The sequence below is a fragment of the Symphalangus syndactylus genome, chromosome 12 (genome assembly GCF_028878055.3).
Source record: "Symphalangus syndactylus isolate Jambi chromosome 12, NHGRI_mSymSyn1-v2.1_pri, whole genome shotgun sequence".
NCBI classification, from domain to species: Eukaryota; Metazoa; Chordata; class Mammalia; order Primates; family Hylobatidae; genus Symphalangus; species Symphalangus syndactylus.
In genome coordinates this window covers 38,369,637-38,390,235 of record NC_072441.2, presented here as the reverse complement: position 1 = coordinate 38,390,235, position 20,599 = coordinate 38,369,637, and the positions used below count along the sequence as shown (strand labels likewise).

The 20,599-nt window shown below is 36.0% G+C and overlaps 1 protein-coding gene across 5 annotated transcripts in view; it reads right to left on the bottom strand.

Annotated features, from left to right (window-relative positions):
• Window positions 1-20,599, bottom strand: part of SPATA1 (spermatogenesis associated 1) — a 69,648-nt gene that overhangs the window by 31,779 nt on the left and 17,270 nt on the right. For all 5 annotated transcript variants that reach the window (XR_010117323.1, XR_010117322.1, XR_010117324.1 and 2 more), the window contains exons 4-8: window positions 18,799-18,916; window positions 15,511-15,564; window positions 15,184-15,415; window positions 8,235-8,346; window positions 7,436-7,493 (exon numbers count right to left, since the gene is read on the bottom strand). Coding sequence is in view for 2 of the 5 variants with exons in the window: in XM_063624203.1 (XP_063480273.1) it covers window positions 7,436-7,493; window positions 8,235-8,346; window positions 15,184-15,415; window positions 15,511-15,564; window positions 18,799-18,916 (574 nt within the window). In the remaining 3 variants the exon portion in view is untranslated. The remainder of the gene's footprint in view (window positions 1-7,435; window positions 7,494-8,234; window positions 8,347-15,183; window positions 15,416-15,510; window positions 15,565-18,798; window positions 18,917-20,599) is intronic.

Here is a 20,599-nt window from a genome sequence, read left to right as displayed (position 1 = left end):
ACCTAGAAAAATCTGACCTACAATTCTCAACTGAGATATAGCCTGCTAAAACTATTACACATTAAAGGAATTCTCTGACCTTCCAGGCAAAAATACTCAAGTCAGTTTACAAAGAAAAGAAAATCCGGCTGGCATCACACTTCTAAATAGTAACATATAAAGCAAGACATCAGTGGTTCAACGTTTACAAGAAACTCAAGGGAAATAAGCCAAGGATTTTATAGCCAGTCACGCTATCCTTCAAGTAGTAAAGTATGAAGGCTCTAGAGCGGGAATTAGCACAGTTTTTCTGTAAAGGGCCAGAGAGTAAATAAATATGTGTGGGCCACATATAGTTTCTGTCATATATTCCTCTTTTTTTCAACTCTTTAAAAACATAAAACACATTCCTAGCTCACAGGCCTTACTAAGCATGATACAGACCTTAGTCTACCCATCCTTGCTCTAGAGAAAGTTTTAAATGTGCAAGAACTAAGGGAATGCTGGGCTCAGGATCTTTTCCTAGTATAGGTTGAGCTTCATCCAACCAAGAAATCACTGAAAAATCTTCTGCAAAATAACAGGCAGTTAAGTGTTGAACATATTTAATTATAGTTCTGAGACTAAAACAAAAGTGAGGGGATAAGACTAAGTGAACAGTACAAAAAAAATTGTAAATCTCTCTACAAATTCCAAAAAATGTTATATCGTTTGACAAAGTAGAAATAACACAACTGAAAATAAACGAGAAAAAAAGGGAGGGAAAAAAGTGAAAGTAGAACAAGTTTTCTGATTGCCTCAAATATAACAAGGAGGAGTCAGAGCATAATTTTAGAGGTAGCAAATCAAAAGCAGAAGCATAAATTTTTAAAAAAGGAAAAAAGAGGGGCCAAAAATACTAGCTTAAGTGTATTACTATAAAGATAAATATTAGAACAAAAATACAAATCTTTCTAAATACCGAGATGAAAAAAACCCAAATAAATAGAAGACACACAGTAAATATAAAATAAAATGACAAATCTGAGACTAAACATATCAGTCATATCAATTGTATAAATGGACATAACTCATCTAACTAAATAAAAAAGACTTTCAGACTAGCTTACAAAGCAAAACCCAACTCTAGGCTGTACATAAGAGATACATCTAAAACAAAGTGACTCAGAAAGGCAGTTAAAAAGGAGGGGAGTCGAGAATGGGAATATATCAAATAAATGCAAACAAAAAGAAAGCAGAGTATTTTGACATGCAGTAAGGAAGAATTCAGGCCAAAAAGGCATTAAATGAGCCGAAGAAAGATGCTTCATAATGCAAAAGTAATAATATTCACATAAGAACAACTTTGTGCCAAATAACATAGAAACACATAAAGCAGAAACCACAGGAGGTGTAAGCATAAATAGTAACACAGTAATAAAAGGAGATTCTAACATACCATTCTCAGTCTGAGACATAGAGAATGTGGAAAAAATTAAGAATATGGAATACTTAATGTATTCAGCAAGGTAAACCATAGACAAGCCACGAAGTAGAGGAAGATATTTGCAACACACATAAACACCAAAGGACTATCTTCCAGAGCATATTAAAAACTCCTACTAACCAGAAATAAAGGGCAGCCAACCCAATAGAAATACTTAAACAGGTAATCCCCCCGACAAAATGGTTATCAAAATGGGATCCATAAAATATAAGGGTAACCAGGGAAATTAAAAAATTCAAACCACAGTTAAATAGCATTAAGCATCCACCAGAGTGCAAAACATCTTAAAGTGTGAAGACAGTATGTATTATTGAGAATGTAGAGTAACAGGAAATGTCTTGGATTCCTAGTGGGAACGTAAATTTGTATAATCATTTTGGAATACATTTTGGCATTATTTAAGTTATAGGTAGGCATTTTCCAGCAATTCTACACATAAGTATATATTCCTCTCTTGTTTGTGTGTGCTGTTTATAATAGGTAAAATTTGGAAACAATAAAAGTATCCAGCAACAATATAACAACAATTATTTGCTGAAGATGGTATGCCTTTGCTCCCAAACCCAAGGGCTTAGAGCTGTGATTCTCCTACCAGGGCTTGTACAGACTCCATTCAGCATTCCAATCTACTATACATCAAGCATCACTGGATAATCTGCACAGACATTAAAACACTAGTGGGCTGGGTGCAGTGGCTCATGCCTATAATCCCAACAGTTTGGGAGGCTGAGGAGGGCCGATTGCTTGAGTCCAGGAGTTGGAGACCAGCCTGGGCAACACGGAGAAACCCCAACTCTACAAAAAATACAAAAATTAGCTGGTTGTGGTGGCATTTGTCTGTAGTCTCAGGTACTCAGGAGGCTAAGGTGGGAGGATGGATTGAGTCTGGGAGGTCAAAGCTGCAGTGAGCTGTGAGCACTCCACTGCATTCCAGCCTGGGCAACAGAATGAGACCCTGTCTCAAATCAAAACCAAAACCAAAACCAAAAACCCCACAAGTGGCAGCATTGCTTGCAATCCCTCTGGGATCACCTTACAAGCCTTCTCTTGTTTAAGTCCCACTCAAAGTTGGCTTCTGATTCACTTGGTTTAAATAAAAAATAGAGCAGCACATCCTAATGCAGTAAATCTCTCTACAAATTCCAAAAAAGGTCCACAAAGTGCTTTGTCTCATTCTCAATGGTAGCTGGGGCAAGGGGATACCTCAACATGTTGCAGACCATGGAGCTCCCTGAAATTTCTCTGAATTGATAGACTCCTAAATTTTCTTGCAGCTTATCTCCTACCCCCTAAGAAACATATGTCTTACCTAAGGTATCTAGATTATTTGGTATTTCCTGTTTATCAGGTCCAAGGGGATCATGATATGGTCAAGTTGCCTATAAACTAGATTATGACAAGGAGCCAAAATTGACACAGCTGTTAGGCAAAACAGTGAAGGTCTACTGCTATTCCTATTTGCTACTTTTGGTTTTCTCTGCAAATTGGGATGAAGAAAAAAGCATTTTCCAGACTAAGAATGGCATAATAGGAGCATCAGGCTGTAATAATTTGTTCTAATAAAGAGATGATGTAAGGAGTAGCAGCTACAATTGTCACCACTTGACACCAAGGCCCATTAATCTTCTGCACAGACCAACTAGGTGAGTTGAATGTGGCTATGATAGGAATAACCTTTTCTGCCATTTTCAAGTTTTGATCATGGCACAAAACCCGCAATTCCTCCAGGAGGTTGGTAATGCTTTGGTTTACTGTTTTGGTAATGAATAGGCCATTCCATCATATTTCACTTGGCCCTCTCTACTATAACTTTCCTTACTGCCCATGCTGCAAGCATCAGAGAGGCAGTATGAGGATTCTGCCATTTGCTGAGTGAGTCCTTCAAAGTATGCATTCATGAATTAAGGGAATGACTACAGGGAGAATTTGCAAAGCCATTCAGCACACCAGAAGACTGATTTAGCCAAAACTTCACTTATTATCTGACCCCTCTAAACCTCCACCCTATTAGTGGAACATGGAGTTATTCAGGTCCCCCATGATCAGAATCACATCAAAGTCATTGCCATGAATCCTGAAAAGTATGGGTACCTCCCTTTCTCCATTGTAGTCATCTGGGTAAACAACCTCTCATCCCCTTAAGGAAGGTAAAGGAAATTTAGGAAGGTAAGGAAATTTAGTCCATACTTGTGGCTGAGTGACAGGGTTTTTCCTCAAGGATACCTGGCCTCCCCTTCACTCAATAAGTACTGGGTATGTAAACTGGCTAAGGTCTGGTAATTTAATAAGGGGATGTGAATCTTCATGTGGTTATTCAAGGTAGACGTCTATTTGTGAAGACGAAAAATAATTTTTGGTTATACAGACTAATAGCTTACTGGTATGCTTATCCACTTCAGTCTCAGGAACATCGTGATTAGTCTTAGGGACACCTTGGCAATTAACTGTTGTCAAGGATTTCTTAATCATACATCCTTATGATCACTCTGGTACTGTTTTCTCTTATATAGTAAAATGCTGTAAATTGGCTTCTTCAGGGATACTGTCATCTCTAAGGAAATCAAGTAGGCCGGGCGTGGTGGCTCACGCCTATAATTTCAGCACTTTGGGAGGCCGATGCAGGCGGATCACGAGGTCAGGAGTCCAAGACCAGCCTGGCCAAGATGGCGAAACTCTGTCTCTACTAAAACTACAAAAATTAGCTGGGCACGGTGGCAGGTGCCTATAATCCCAGCTACTCGGGAGGCTGAGGCAGGAGAATCGCTTGAACCTGGGCGGCAGAGGTTGCAGTGAGCTGAGATGGCATCACTGCACTCCAGCCTGGGCAACAAAGTGAGACTCTGTCTCAAAAAAAAAAAGAGAAATCAAGTATAGTTCCATCTTCATTCCATGTGACACAAAACAGCCACTATAAGGTTTTTTGAAAGAATTCTGGGGTTGCCTTTCCAATATATTTCCCCAATGTCTTGTTAAAGAATTAAGTGGGCCGGGCGCGGTGACTCACGCCTGTAATCCTAGCACTTTGGGAGGCCGAGGCGGGCGGATCACGAGGTCAGGAGATCAAGACCATCCTGGCTAACACAGTGAAACTCCGTCTCTACTAAAAATACAAAAAAATTAGCCGGGCGTGGTGGCGGGCACCTGTAGTCCCAACTACTCGGGAGGCTGAGGCAGGAGAATGGCGTGAACTCGGGAGGCAGAGCTTGCAGTGAGCAGACATCGCGCCAGTGCACTCCAGCCTGGGTGAGACAGCGAGACTCCATCTCAAAAAAAAAAAAAGTGGATATAAATCTTCTCTTAACATTTTTATATCCCAAAGTCTTTGGATTTCTTGCTCTACTTTTAAACAAGAAATTCTTGGCATTCTAAATTTACTCAGTATGAACCACCATATTGTCCAGGTTTCTGTCAGCCTCACTCAATTTAGCAAAATGTTTTTTACCACTCACAGTGCTGGCGCTAGCACATTAAATCCAGAATCTCTGATAAGTGTATCTATATTATTAAACTTGAGCCAATTTAAAGTTATATTCTTTCATTCCTGCTCTGAATCTATTCCCAATAATATTTTTCTAAGTTTCTACTAGCACAAATTAACAAAATATTGCAGTCCTTTTGCAATAACCAGTCTGAGATTCTCATTTGTAAAAGTTGTTGGCCCATATCACACTTTCTGTACCAAATACTGAATCAGTTCAGTGCAGGTTTAAGCATGAAGAAATGTAATAAAGGAAATTAAGTGTATCAGAAAGACTGGAGGAGCAGGTTCTAGATCTGGTCTCCTAAAATGATGTTTCCATTAGTGAAGTTATCATTGTTGAGGCCATCACCAGAACTACGCTGAAAGCAAGAAGCCATCATTATTATTGCCATTACAGCTTCTCACACTCAGGAAGCTGGAGGAAAAAACACTTAATTCATAACAAAAATAGAAAGAAAGAGTAAAACTATTGTTTTTCACAGATGACATGAATATGTATGTAGAAAGTCCTGAAGAATCTGCAAAAAAAACCTGATAGAACTAATTGAATTTAGCAAAATCTCAATAGATGAGTTCAATGTATAGAAATCAATTACATTTCTATAAACTAGCAACAATTCAAAAATAAAAATTTTAAAATACCATTCTATAGAAGCTTCAAAAATACCAAATATCTAAAAATAAATGTAATATTAAAAGATATAAGAGCAATACACTAAAAGCACAGACACTGCTGAAAGAAACTAGTGACATAAATAGAGAAATATACTGTGTTCATAGATTAGAAGATTCAGTATAGTTAGGATATAAGTTTTCCTCCCAAATTGATTGACAGATTCACGGTGATTTCACTCAAAATTCCAGTAGTCTTTTGGTAAGAAATTGACAAGCTGATTCTAAAATTTATATTAAAACACAAAGAATCTAGAATCACCAAAATGATCTTGAAGAAAAATTGACTTGGAAATCTTACGCTATCTGATAACAATAACTACTATAAACCCTCAGTAATGAAGATAATGTGGTATTGGCATAAGGATAAAAAAAATCATTGAGCAGAAAGGGAGGTTAGAAGTTGTCCCAGATCTTACAGAGTCAACTGACTTTTGAATAATGCAACAGGAAAAATAAAGTGTTAACAAATGGTGTAGGAGGTGGGTATCTGAGGATCTCAACTGAACCACAACCACAACCTCATTCTGTACATAAAATTTTGAGATTCGTGGTTCTCTTCAAATTACCTCTGTTTAACAAAAATTATTACTGAGAGTACAAGAGAAAGGAGGTCTTGATTGTTTGAGAAGGTATGACACAGTGGTCTAGAAGAATAGTAATGGACCAAGAAAATGTATATTTGTTGGCAGAATTAAACACTCATTTGAAGTTTGTGGTTTATTAACTATGGTTGGAATTTTGTCCAATGAGTATGAAAGACATAACCGTGGAAAAATTAATGTAACTTTCTGTGTTTTAGTTTTCTCATCTGAAAATAAGGATAATAGTACCTCCACAAATAGTTGTTGAATTAAATGAATTAACATACATAAAGCATTTAGAACAGTGATTTGCTCAATAAATGCTATCTAATTGGTTGTTGCTATGTTATTAGTAGTATTATTTAGGTAGGTAGTTATTAAAATGGTTAAGACTATGAATTCTGAAGCCAGTCTACATTATTTAGGATCTAAGCCCAGCTCTAGTACTTACTAACTATATGTATGACCTAGGAAAGACATGGAACCTCTCTGTGCCTCAGTTTCCTCATCTGTAAAACAGATGATAACCATAACCTACCTCATGGAGTTTCCTTTATGGGGATTAAATGAGTCAGTATGTGTAAAATACTCAGAATGGTGCCTGGTAGTTGATACTCATTGATAGCTATTATTAAAATTAGTATTGTTATCATTCTTAAGACTGTCCTAAATTCGTCCTGCAAATATGTGCAAAATTCTCCTAGTCTTTCCATCATTTCTTGAGAATAAACTGGTGACGTGAATAGTGTTCATTAACGTGAATAGTGTTCATTAACTCGTTTAAACCAGTGCAATTCAAATTAGGTAACATATCCAAGGTCACACAGCTAGTAACTATAACATAAGCAATTTACTACTATACTGCTTCTTAACACACTATATAATTCTGTTCTAAAGAGATAAGTTAATCAAGTACAGGTATTAATATAATAAATTACAAATTAGCTATGAAAGCTGCTAGTTAAGTGTAGTTTGATGTACCTTTAAAACGAGTAATAAATTTTGAGAAGATAATCCAAAAAGGTGTCGGTGGATAACTTTTCCCCCTTCTCATTTGGGCATATTGTTACCTTATTTATAAAAACAGAAAAATTGGACTACTATTGATTATATTGATATTAGAAGTATGTTTCTGGAAAACTTAGACATTTTAATCTGCAGTTTCAGTTTAATCTTAGTAAAAATATTATAATGTTGCAATACTATGTTTAAACAAAAAATTTAAAATAGTACCTGATTGTCCTGTCTTCTACTGATAGCTGTATCATCTTCATTTTCCCAAAGACACTGACTTAAAGGAAATGACAGGTTTGAAAGTCATTAAAACATGATCCCATGAATATTAACTTTTCATATTTTATGTATTTTATTTGATGCTCTGTAAACACAAATATTGAAAATTTTCAAAGTCAGCCTGAGACCATTATCATATGTTCTTTCAGACTCATTAGTAATCCGTGTAAAGCTACATTTAGTATGAGTAATAAAATCATATTTTATTATATTATAGCTAAATTCTGGTTCAATATCTACAGCAAGATAAAATTACTTGAAATTTTAGAAACATATTTGTTTATTGTTCTTTTGTGAATAACTGTTTATAAAAACCCTTATCTTAATTTCAAAAGACTGTGTAAAACTCTTGTCTAAGTACTATAATTTTGAATGAAATGATACCAGTGTGAAAATCAAGCATATTGATTAGTTTACCTATAACCAAGAACTTAAGAGAGGCAGGATAATTAGTTCTAATGAAGGGAAACAAAGACAGAAATTTTTCTGTCATCAAGTTGTCCCAATGATAAAAGTACTACAATAGAAATAAATGTAAGTTATGAATTATCCCTCATTATCTTGGAGAGGAATGTTAGCAAAAAACAGTAAAGATCTGAATCAAGGTAATTTTAATTAAAATATCACTAATTTCACTCATATCTTTAAGTAGAAGTCTTTATAACAGTACTCTGAATATCTTACTCTTTTTCTTATTGTTTAGATTATGGCATGTGGAATCAGCATCTATACTAATTACCTTTTTTTGGTGCCAAAGCAATCATTTGAATCTTCCAATGATCTTGGCAACTCAGAACTTCCAATTTGATTTTTTGCAATTTGGCTTTTTTCTGCAGTGGCTTTTCCCCCAGCTGATGTTGACAGTCATCCATGGCAAATAAAGTTCAGAATGTTAAGAAAATAGTAAAATACACTTTTGTTTTTATATATATACACTATAATCTTATTCTAGATTTCAGAATCCCCATGAACTTTCCTATATAGATATGTCAACAGTTTCCAAAGTGAATTTAATGAAATATTAATGTGAAAAGAAAATTATTTGGTTAATTCAGCTTGGAAAATGTTGAATTAAGCAACATTAAACAGCAACACAATCCCCTACACACACATTCACTATTCACTCCTATTAAAGGGTTTGTCTGTCTCCATGTACAACTAAATCTGCAAGAGGGGGTAGGTAAGTTGGGGGTTTCCTGAAATTTAATTGTCTTTTTTTTTTTTTTTTTGAGATAGAGACTTGCTCTGTTGCCCAGGCTGGAGTGCAGTGGTGCAATCTCGGTTCACTGCAGCCTCCACCTCCCAGGTTCAAGCGATTCTCCTGCCTCAGCCTCCCAAGTAGCTGGGATTACAGGCATGTGCCACCACGCCCAGTGAATTTTTGTATTTTTAGTATAGACAGGGTTTCACCAGGTTGGCAAGGCTCGTCTTGAACGCCTGACCTCAGGTGATATGCCCGCCTTGGCCTCCCAAAGTACTGAAATTACAGGCATAAGCCACTGCGTTGGCCTTAATTGTCTTTACAAACTGTTTGCCAAAGCAGTTTTTGAAACCGTGCTCTGAGGAACCTTCTCTGGAAAATGCTGGTATGAATACAGAACATAAAATGTCAATTTTTATTTCACATACATTTTCATTGATAAAATCTCCCTTCATTTTAACAGAATTTCTCAATATAGGAAAACTACACAGTCTATCTTTGAAATATTAACACTAATGTTCTACATGGTCTGTATAAACAAAAGATCCATGAACCTGGCAGTATTAATGCAGATTTTTTTCCCTTGGAGAAATCAATTTTTTTAATTCAGAAAAGAATAAGTGAGCCAAATTGATATTTGAAAAGTCATTTTACAAGAGTTGTTGCTGTGCATGGTGGCTCATGCCTGTAAACCCAGCACTGTGGGAGGCTGGGCAGGACGATATCTTGAGCCCAGTTGTTCAAGACCAGCCTGGGCAGCATCTCTACAAAAATAAAATAAATTAGCCAGGCATGGTGGTGCATGCCTGTGTTCCCAGCTACTTGGGAGACTGGGGTGGGAGGATGTCTTGATCCTGGAAGGTCAAAGCTGTAGTGAGCCATGATCACACCACTGCTCTCCAGCCTGGGCATCAGAGCAAGACCCTGTCTCAAAAAAAAAAAAAAATACTGCCAAAATATTGTGCAACCTGGAGCCCATATTGGTTTTTGTTTGGCTGCTACAATTTATTTCCCACCTGGCATTGAAATTGTCATTTAAGAACAACAAACAGAGGCTCGGTATGGCGGCTCACATCTGTAATCCCAGGTCTTTGGGAGGCCGAGGCAGGTGGATCATTTGAGGTCAGGAGTTTGAGATCAGCCTGGCCAACATGGTAAAACGTTGTCTCTACTAAAAATACAAAAATTAGCCAGGTGTGGTGGCGCACACCAGTAATCCCAGCTACTTGGGAGGCTGAGGCAGGAAAATAGCTTGAATCCAGGAGGCAGACACTTCAGTGAGCCAAGGTTGTGCCACTGCTCTCCAGCCTGGGCTGGAGACAGACCCTGTCTCAAACAAAACAAAACAAAACAAAAAAACAAACAGATTGTCTAAAAGATCTATATAATGCAAAATGAATAAAAAATGGATGTACCAGCTGTGTAAAAGCTAATAGTAAACTACAACTCTCCCTACCCACCCATAAAAAGAAACAATAATGTAGAACTCAGTGTTTTGAGAACTCCAACAAATATATGTTTAAAATATGATAGTCACAGAAAAGGGAGTGATAACTGTGAAATTAAGTTTTGAACTATGAGCTGTTTGGTGGCAAAGAAGGGAGTAGGAAGAATTTAAGCAAAGAATACGGTATGTGCAAGGAGCAGAATACTAATAATGTGTGGAGCATTTTTATCCATAATGAAAGGTTCAGTATGACTCTAGCACAGTGTTATAAAGCATGGGCTTTAGTCAAACACAAAAGAGCTCAAGTCCTGGCATGGCCATAACATGTATGACTTTAGGTAAGTTATTTCTCTAACTTCTCTTTCCTTATCTCTAAAATTGCATAATGCATGTAAAGCACCTTGCACACTGTCCAATCCTGAGAAGTTTCTTGACTTTAAGTTCTGATTTATATCCCATTGCCATTTTCCTAGTCCCTAAGTCTATTTTCCATCTTGTCACCTAGGCTGTTTTTCTAGAACTAAAATCCAATCATGCCAAGTTAAAAACTTCAGATTGCTTCCCATTACCTACTAAACTCTTCAGCTTTGTAAGCAAGGCTCTTGTAGTTCAAGTCGCTACCTACCTCTCCAGAAGTACCAGTTTATAGTACTTCTCTCCCTCCCTTTCCTAACCTCATACTATTAAATAGTAGTATTACTACTACTAATAATAGATAAAAATTACTGAACTAACCCCAATATTAAGTAAATCCTGAAAGCTTCATTCATATCACGATCTATGAGAAGGAGGCCTTCTGGAGATAGGCAGTAAACAACCTGCATGGCCATACACTGTAGCCCTGGATTTGAAGAGTTCTCTATGCCATCTTAAGAAGCTTAGGCTTGGCCAGGCGCGGTGGCTCATGCCTGTAATCCTAGCACTTTGGGAGGCCGTGGTGGGTGGACTGCCTGTCCCAGGCGGGCGGATTGACCGAGCTCAGGAGTTTGAGACCGGCCTGGGCAACACGGTAAAACCCTATCTCTGCTAAAACACAAAAAAATTAGCCGGGTGTGGCAGTGTGTGCCTGTAGTCCCAGCTACTCGGGAGGCTGAGGCAGGAGAATTGCTTGAACCCAGGAGGTGGAAGTTGCGGTGAGGCGAGATTGTGCCACTGCACTCCAGCCTAGCTGACAGAGCGAGACTCAGTCTCCAAAAAAAATTAAAAAAAAAAAAAAAAAGGAGTTTAGGCTTCAGCCGGGCGCAGTCGCTCACGCCTGTAATCCCAACACTTTGGGAGGCCGAGGCGGGTGGATCACCTGAGGTCAGGAGTTTGAGATCAGCCTAGCCAACATGGAGAAGCCCCGTCTCTACTAAACATACAAAAATTAGCTGGGTGTGGTGGCAGGCACCTGTAATCCCAGCTATCGTGAGGCTGAGGCAGGAGAATTGCTGGAACCCGGGAGGCGGAGGTTGCAGTGAGCCAAGATCGCATCACTGCACTGCAGCCTGGCAACAGAGCGAGACTCCGTCTCAAAAAAAAACAAAAAAAAAACAAAAAAACATTACCAGCATTCTCCCCAAACTTTATTATTTATTATAAATTTATTCTCTAAAATGTCACATTTCAGAAGGGATAGCATCTGTTATCATTTTTGTACCATTACAGTTACTAAGAACACAGTAATTGATTACATATTATTTACTCATTGATATGTTAAGACAGTTATTAATTTTCAACAAATATTTATTCAGGACTGTGGTCTAGGCACTGTATTTGACTCTGAGTAAGCAGCAATAAATCCTTGTCCTCAAAGAGTTTATAATATTTATAAAAAATTTTAAAAACTGGACTTCTTTCCAACAAAATGACAAACCACAGAGGAAATAAAAGTTCAAACCAAAACTATCAAAAAGAATTACTTATATTTGTTGGTGTGGTGATTTACAGATACAAAGCAGTTTCACATATGATATCCAATTTCGAACCTCACAATAAAGAATAATAATACTGAATGGGAAATCACCCTGCCAGATATATAAAAAATATTAATGTCAGTACTAGTTCAGAAAATGGATAAATAGAAAGTGGTCATGTATGTATAAGAACATATATATGAATATATATATATATATATATATATATAGTGTGGTAAAGGTGCCATTTGAAATCAGTGGGGAGAGAATGAATGATATTTTGGGATAACTGGAAATGCATTTGGAAGAAATCTATACTACCTCATTCTTTATTTTTTCCAGAATGTGGAGCACAGAAACAAGGAGACAGAAAATATATGACATAATAGCAAGATTATCGTTCAACAGGAACTTTTAGACATTGCTGCTGGGTACTATCGCTTTGGAAAACACATGGATGTTGTTTAGTGAAGTTGAACATGTACATGAACACGAACAATGCACAATGCCAATTCTCTTGCACATGCACATTTAGGACTTGTGTACAAAAATGTACATAACAGGATATTTGTAATAGTCCCAAGCTGCAAACAAGCCAAATGTCCATCAGCCATAGAATAGACAAATAAATTGTAATGTAAATAAATTGTATGAGTATAAAATGGAATAGCACAACAATGAAAATAAATAGGTATGGTTGACTCTTACAATGTTGAGTAAGAGAAGCAAGTCCAAAATGATATACATAAATAAAATTCAAAACAGACATAACTAAACTATATTATCAAGGGATATATATATATATATATATCAGTTGTAATACTATAAGGAATTCCTATGATCAAAAGAATCATAGAGTAAAAAGACAAACCGCAAATTACAGTTAAGAAAATAATTCAAAATAAGTACTACTACCAGCAATAAAGAGAAACATGACATGATAGAGGGGTCAGTTTATCAAGAAGACATAATAATCCTAAATATGCATGCACCTAATAACAGAGCTTCAAAATACAGAAAGCAAAAGTAAAGCAAGAAAACAATTACCACAAATATCAAAGTAGTAGTTATCTCTACTGGAGAAGAAGCGTGACCAGAGAAAAACATACAAGGTTTATAAGGTTGTTACCTTAGAAACAGCAGTTAAACTTCTAAAAATAGTAGTAGGACAAATGCATGAAACTGCATTTAGAAAAATGTTGCTCTGGCCTGGAGCGGTGGCTCACGCCTCTAATCCTAGCACTTTGAGAGGCCAAGGTGGGTGGATTACCTGAGGTCAGGAGTTCGAGACCACCCTAGCCAACATGGTGAAACCCCGCCTCTACTAAAAATATAAAAATTAGCTGGACATGATGGTGCGCACCTGTAGTCCCAGGTACTAGGGAGGCTGAGGCAGGAGATTTGCTTGAACCTGGGAGACAGAGGTTGCAGTAAGCCGAGATTGTGCCACTGCACTCCAGCCTGGGCAACAGAGCGAGACTCCATCTCAAAAAGAAAAAAAAAAATGTTGCTCATTGCACTATACATGATAGCAAAAACATTAATAAAGGGTTGGGGAAGTAAATTATGACACAGGGAATTCTATAATGACATAGATCTATACTTTTTGATATGAAATGTTTATATTTTAATATAAAAGAGGCTTTAAGAGTCTGTATGTGTCTTCATTTCTGAAAAGTAAAAATATATTTTATATATAAGAACTAAAAAATAATAACTGGAAGAATATACATCAGAATTCTAAGTAGTAGTAATCTCTGAGTAGTAAAATTATTGTCAGTCTTTATTTTCTTCTTTACATTTATTAGTAAAAGTATACTTTATACTTATTTTCTTCCTAATACTTACTGATGTTTCTAGAACTTTTAAAAATGAGCACACACTGGCCTCTCATTTAAAGCATATAAATAAAGCTGACTAAAGTCTAAGAATCAATAGGAAAAAAATTAGTTAAACTTTTAACTTTTTTACCATATTACATTAAAAAATAAACTGTGAAGTAAAAGCAGATATACTAAACATTTACAAATGAAATGCATCCCCCAGATGTTGACTAAAGACATCTATTAAAGCTGTAGAATATAGTAGTTCTTAATCAGTTACATTTCTTGTATTCTAAATTTATTCTAAACTCAACAATTCTCCAAAGTTAGTACCTGCTTTCATCTTAGGTGCATTTAATATTTACTGTTTATTACTTGACATCAGTTAGATGCTCAGTGAGTTTAATTTTTATTTAAACATTTTAAATTACCTTTTTTTCTATTGATTCTTAGACTGTAGTCAGCTTTATTATGTATTTATGAGTTTAATTTTTATTTAAACATTTTAAATTACCTATCTTTTTTTTTTTTTTGAGACAAGGTCTTGCTCTGTCACCCAGACTGAAGGGTGATGGTGCGATCTCAGCTCACTGCAACCTCCCCGTCCCTGGCTAAAGCAATCCTCCCACCTCAGTCTCCTGAGTAGCTGGGACTACAGGCGTGTGCCACCACACCTGGCTAACTTTTGTGTTTTTTCGTAGAGACAGGGTCTTGCCATGTTGCCCAAGCTGGTCTCAAACTCCTGGGCTCAAGTGATCCACCCACCTTGGCCTCTTAAAGTGCTTATTACAGGTATAAGCCACCACTCCTGGCCCCTATCACTTTTGAAGAATTGAGTTATTAGTAATTATTAGTAAATTGATAGGTGTAATCAGATAAAAATTTTAAAATTCTCTGAAATACGTATGTTCCCCAACATTAAAGTTTTTTTTTGTTGTTGTCTTGGTTTGATACTGTTTTCCTGATCCTTCTGGTCTCTGAGTAATACCAATGTTTTATGCAGTCATCTTTCCTTTCCCTTCCCCTGTAGCTTTACTTTTATCTAAAACAGTTTTATTAAAAAAGAAGTAAAGGTGGTAATGTTCATTTAAGTGCTGTAACTATTTTGATTTTGTTTTTATTTTAACATAGTACTTAAATTGTTTTCTTTTCCTCCCATCTGGCAAAAATATTTTTTTAGAAATCCCCAAGTGGAATTGTAGCTTTCTTTTTATACTGCCTGTATTTGTAAGGCTAGGTTTGCTCAGGGTTTGCTTACAGACTTGACTGCTAAAATGTACTATAATAGCCTCTTTCTTTTTCCCATTCCAGTTTAAAATCACCTTCTTCCTGATTCTTGTTAGGAAGCTCTTTCAAAGTGTTTTCTAACAAACTGCGATCTCTTCCAGGTTCCTCCTTGAACAAAGTTACACTAATTGGTCTGTGGATTGTTCCATCAGCTTCATTAATACCATTATTAGTCTGCCGCTCATCTAAAATAACTGTTGATGATGGTGAATAAACATTTCCTAAATGGTCTATTACAGGAAGCAAATATAATTCTGGTTGAAGAGCCTAAAACATATAGGAAAATTTAAAAGTTAGTTTGTAATTAAAAGCAGTGCTCTAAGTTAACAACTAGCATAAGTTTAAAATGTCACATTACATACATATGGAGGAGCAAATGATTTGAGTTTCAGTTCTGATTCTTGCTTTTCCTTCACCTAGAAATAAGTAATGAGAAAAAATTAAAGCTTTTGCTACATTTTTTTCAATTATTTTTTACCTCTACTTTTTTTGCAGAAGGCATGTATTTGTGGCAAATATAAAAATCAAATTTAAAAGCTAGTAACTATGGCTAGATTCTAGAAATGTAGAATATGTTACTTTTATTCACTGTATCAAACATAATAGAAATTGTATTCATTTATTAATAATAACTATGCCTGTCACTTACATGGACTTACTATGTCCCTGGCACTATTTTAAGTGCTTTACACTTAGTAAAGATTGTATACCTAGGAAATTTCCAAGTTGGGATTCAAAACCAGGTCATCTGACCCCAGAGTCCCACTTAGTAAACTTTATTTTATTTCCTACATATTCAACCCATAGAGTTCATTTGTTATTTATTTATTTAACAAATATTGGGGGACTGGGCGTGGTGGCTCACGCCTGTAATCCCAGCATTTTGGGAGGCCAAGGCAGGCAGATTACTTGAGGTCAGGAGTTCGAGGCCAGCCTGGCCAACATGGTGAAACCCCATCTCTACTAAAAATACAAAAACTAGCCAGGTGTGGTGGCTCCCCCAGCTACTCGGGAGGCTGAGGCAGCAGAATCACTTGAACCTGGAAGGTGGAGGCTGCAGTGAGCTGAGAGTGCACCACTGCACTCCAGCCTGGGCAACAGAGGGAGACTCTGTCTCAAAAACAAAACAAAACAAAACAAAACAAAACAAAACAAAACAAAACACAAAACAAAACACAAATACTGAAGGCATACTATCTGTCAAGGCAGTGTTCTACATGGTATGGATACAATGATAAATAAGGCAAAATTTCTGCTTTCATGGAAGTTACATTCTACTTGGGAAAGCAGATATTAAATAAATAAATAAACCCAATTTAGGATGGTGATACATGTTTTATGAAAACAGAGTGATGTAATAAAGAGTAACTTGAAGAAAGAATGTCTAAAAACTAGTTGGTCAGGGAAGGCCTTTTAGTAAAGATAATACTTGAGCTAAGTCCTGAATTATGAAAAGAAACAGCCAGCTATGTGAAAATCAGGGAGAAGTGATTTCTAGACAAGTGCAAGGACCAAAAATCAGAAATGAGTCTGCCATATTTGAGAACCAAAGGAAGATTTTTTTAGCTGAAGTATGAAACCAAGGAGAAAATGGTCATAGATGAAATATGAGAGGCAGCTTGTTCCTTAGGCCCTTATTATCTCTTGCCGGAACCACTGTAAAACTTTCTTACTGAAATTCCTGCCTCCTCACTTCAATCCATCCTTCTCAGTGAGGCCCAATTAATTTTACTGAAGGCTCTGATCATGTCACTCTTCGTCAAAAACTCCATGGTTTCAAGAAAAAATCCAAACTACTAATCTGGCATTCAAGACCTTCAACAAACGACTTTATAACTTGCTCCCCACTATTTCCTTTCAATGCTCCATTAAAAAAAGTACTATTTATTATTTCTGAGTTGTCTGCATTTCTACTTCTGTGCTTAACCTATTTTCTCTGCTCAGAAAGCTTTTCTCACCCTTCATCTTTGCAAGAACAAATATTTTTCTTTTAGGATCCAAATTGAAATATTGCTTCTTTCTCAAAGTTTTGTACTTCCCCTCTTCCCCTGCTGGAAGTAATCTCCTTTTCTTTTGAATATATAAAATATGGTATTTTATTTATTTATTTTATATATTTTAATCTTCATCACTACACTAAGCACTCTTCGAAGGCAAGATCTGTATCTAGTTCTTTTTCTAGTTTTGTATATAGAAAAACATTAATAAATATTTGTTTAAAATAATAAAATATTAGAAGGATTTTAGAAATTGACCTAAATTACTTAGAAAGTCCCTTCCAAGCTGGGATTCTATGATTGACATTTTGTACATTTACATATCATGAAAAAGAACAAAAAATTATGAGAGTTGTTCATTTTCTTCCGTTTGAGGAAAGCTACTTAATGATCAGTAAATTAATTTTAATATGCCAAAAGTCATACTAAATAGAACTCTGATGACCAAAACCTCTTCAAATTTAGCTGCTGATCCCAAGAATCTTAACAGCAAATTATAGTAGTACTTTGGAAGAAAATGCCTATTTTTTCCATTATCATTCATGATCTAATTTGTTCAGTGAATATTTAAATACCTCTAGTGCAAAGCACCTTGTGAGGCACTGGTTATAAATACAATGATGAATAAAATGAAGTCCCTCCCCACAAGGAAATATAATCTAATGGTAGAGTTAGATGTTAAGCAAATATTCACATAAACACATAATAATGATACAATCTGTTAATGAGAGTGAAATAAGAATATGCTGCATTTTAAAGGGTTTAAATATAGAAAATCTTGATTAAGGAAATAAAATTTATGTAGATATGAGAGACCAGAAACTTTGAGATCTGATGGCTTGTTAGATTTGAAACTTAAGCTAGGAATACTCTCTTCTTAGAGTATCCTGCCCACTAAGTCATAGAAACTACAAATAGGAGTGTTCAGTAAATGATAGTTGACACCAGTCAGGCATGGTGGCTCACGCTTGTAATCCCAGCGCACTTTGGGAGGCTGAGGCAGGGAGATCACCTGAAGTCAGGAGTTTGAGACCAGCCTGGCCAACATGGTGAAACTCTGTCTCTGCTAAAAATACAAAACTTAGCCAGGCGTGGTGTTGCACACCTGTAATCCCAGCTACTCAGGAGGCAGGAGAATTGCTTGAACCTGGGAGGTGGAGGTTGCAATGAGCCAAGATCACACCACAGCACTCTAGTGAGGGCGACAGAGCAAGACTCCATCTTGAAAAAAAAAAGAAAAAAAAAAAGTTGACACCAAAAAAATATGTTGGAGCCATATCATTTTCACATCAAATGAGTCTAGTTGTGGCACAAGCAATGAGAACCCCATTTTTTTCCCCAGAATTCAAGTACTTGTTTAAAACATTTAAAAACTTTCATTTAAATTTAAGAACTTATATGATCACATTTTAAATTGGTATTTCTTTACTTTGCAAGGAAATTCACACACAAACCCCATCATTTTCATGCCCAATAACATGCCTATGCAACCTATCTTTGTTGATCTGTATGTTTAATGATATTTCCATTTCATTTTGATTGAGATTACATATCTAATAATATCTTAAGGAGCTGAGTTGATAAGCATTTAAGAAATATAATTTGAGAAGGTATGGTCTTTCTCAATCAGAAAGAAAAAAAAAGAAAACTTACCACAGCTAAATTATTTCCAATGCATTTCAGAAATAAAAATTTTTCTGCAATAGCATCTTCACCCAGGAACTCACCAAGATGCTCCCTCAGGGCTCGTAAAGTAAGTTGAGGAGATACTCTGAAATATAAAATTGCCTTATAAAATGAAATAGATTTTGGATATACTAATGATTCAATAACTTTAGTCAGCTATCTCAAATACAAAGGTTGATTTAATGTGTCAGATATAGCTTAACAGATTATGTTTCTACATTGCCGGCATTTTGTAGGTCTTCCATAAATATCTCTTAATAATTAAAAGTCTGCCTTTAAAATTATGCAAATAAACACTGTTTATAAATGTTTTGTACTGAAAAGGAAAATAACTGCCTCTTTGCTAATCTACTTCCAAATTTTATTGTTAAAATTTGCTGCAGAACAGATGTACTTTTATACATATATCAATGAATAATTTAGCCACAGATATTTATTTTGGAAGTTTGGCAGGAGTAGCTAGTGCTTAAAAAATTTTTTAAATAATCTAACATTGTCAGAGGCCACATCTTTGCTTATTAGGTATACTTTGCTCCTGAATATCTAAAATTTAAAGCCATCACTTACGCTATCATCTGAGTTCTTGTTTTTCTAGGACCTTATGAGAAATATTAGATAATTCATTCAATCAACACGTATTTATTGAGCATCTACTATGTGTCAGACATTGTTCCAAGGGATGGGAATATGGCAGTCAACAAAATAAAAATCTCTGCCCTCATGGACTTTATAATCTAGTGGTGGGATAGAAAAATTAATGAAGTAAATAAGTAAAAAAATGTAATTCATAAGACACTACTAATTCATAAATTTAAAAAATGTAATTCATAAGACACTATCACAGAGAAAAAAAAGGCAGGGAAGGGAGAAAGGGACTGTACGAATGATTTAAAATACAGTGATTAGAGAATATCCACACAAAAAGGTAATATGTGAGTAAATACCTGAAGGAGATGGGAGAGCATATGGTTAGGGCAGAAAACTCATTCTAGACAAAAGGAACAGAAAGTACAAGGGTCCTGAGGTAGGGCTATGTGTTCCAGAAAAGAAAGAAGGCTGATGTGGTTGAAGAAAGTGATGATGAAGATTAGGAAGAGAGGTGTGCGTAAGAGGTAACAACAGGCAGTCAGATCACATAGTGTTATGTGTCTTTTTGTGAATGTGAAAATACACATCTACGTACATATAAACACATGTTCTTTGTTTATATTTTTAAACAGTTCAGAGAAATAGGCATTGTAGATATATTGCTTTAACTACTATTCTCAGATCTTCAGCAGTTTTCCCTCCCTCCCTCCCTTCCTTTCCTTCCTTCCTTTCCTTCCTTTTTCTCTCTCCCTCTTTCTTTTTCCCTCTTTCTCTCTCTCTTTTTTTTTTTTTTGGCAGAGTCTCACTCTGTTGCCCAGACTGGAGTGCAGTGCTGCAATCATGGCTCACTGCAGCCTTGACTTCTGGGCCTCAAAGCAATCCTCCCACCTTAGCCTCCTGAGTAGTTTAGCAGATTTTTAATTTTAGGTAACTTCTCTCTTAATTCACTTTGTGTATGACCATAATAATACATAGGTTATATACTGTTTTGTGGGTGGTAGTGTTATGGCCAAGTGAGCTATTCCTACAGAACTGATTTAATTGTTACATAGCACTACATATTGATAGTATTCATTAAGTTAGGAAATGGATCTATCACATGGACAAAATATTTTTCACTTATAGTTTTTAAATTTCCGAAAAGCATTTTTCTCTGAAGAAAAGAGACTCTTCTTTCAGG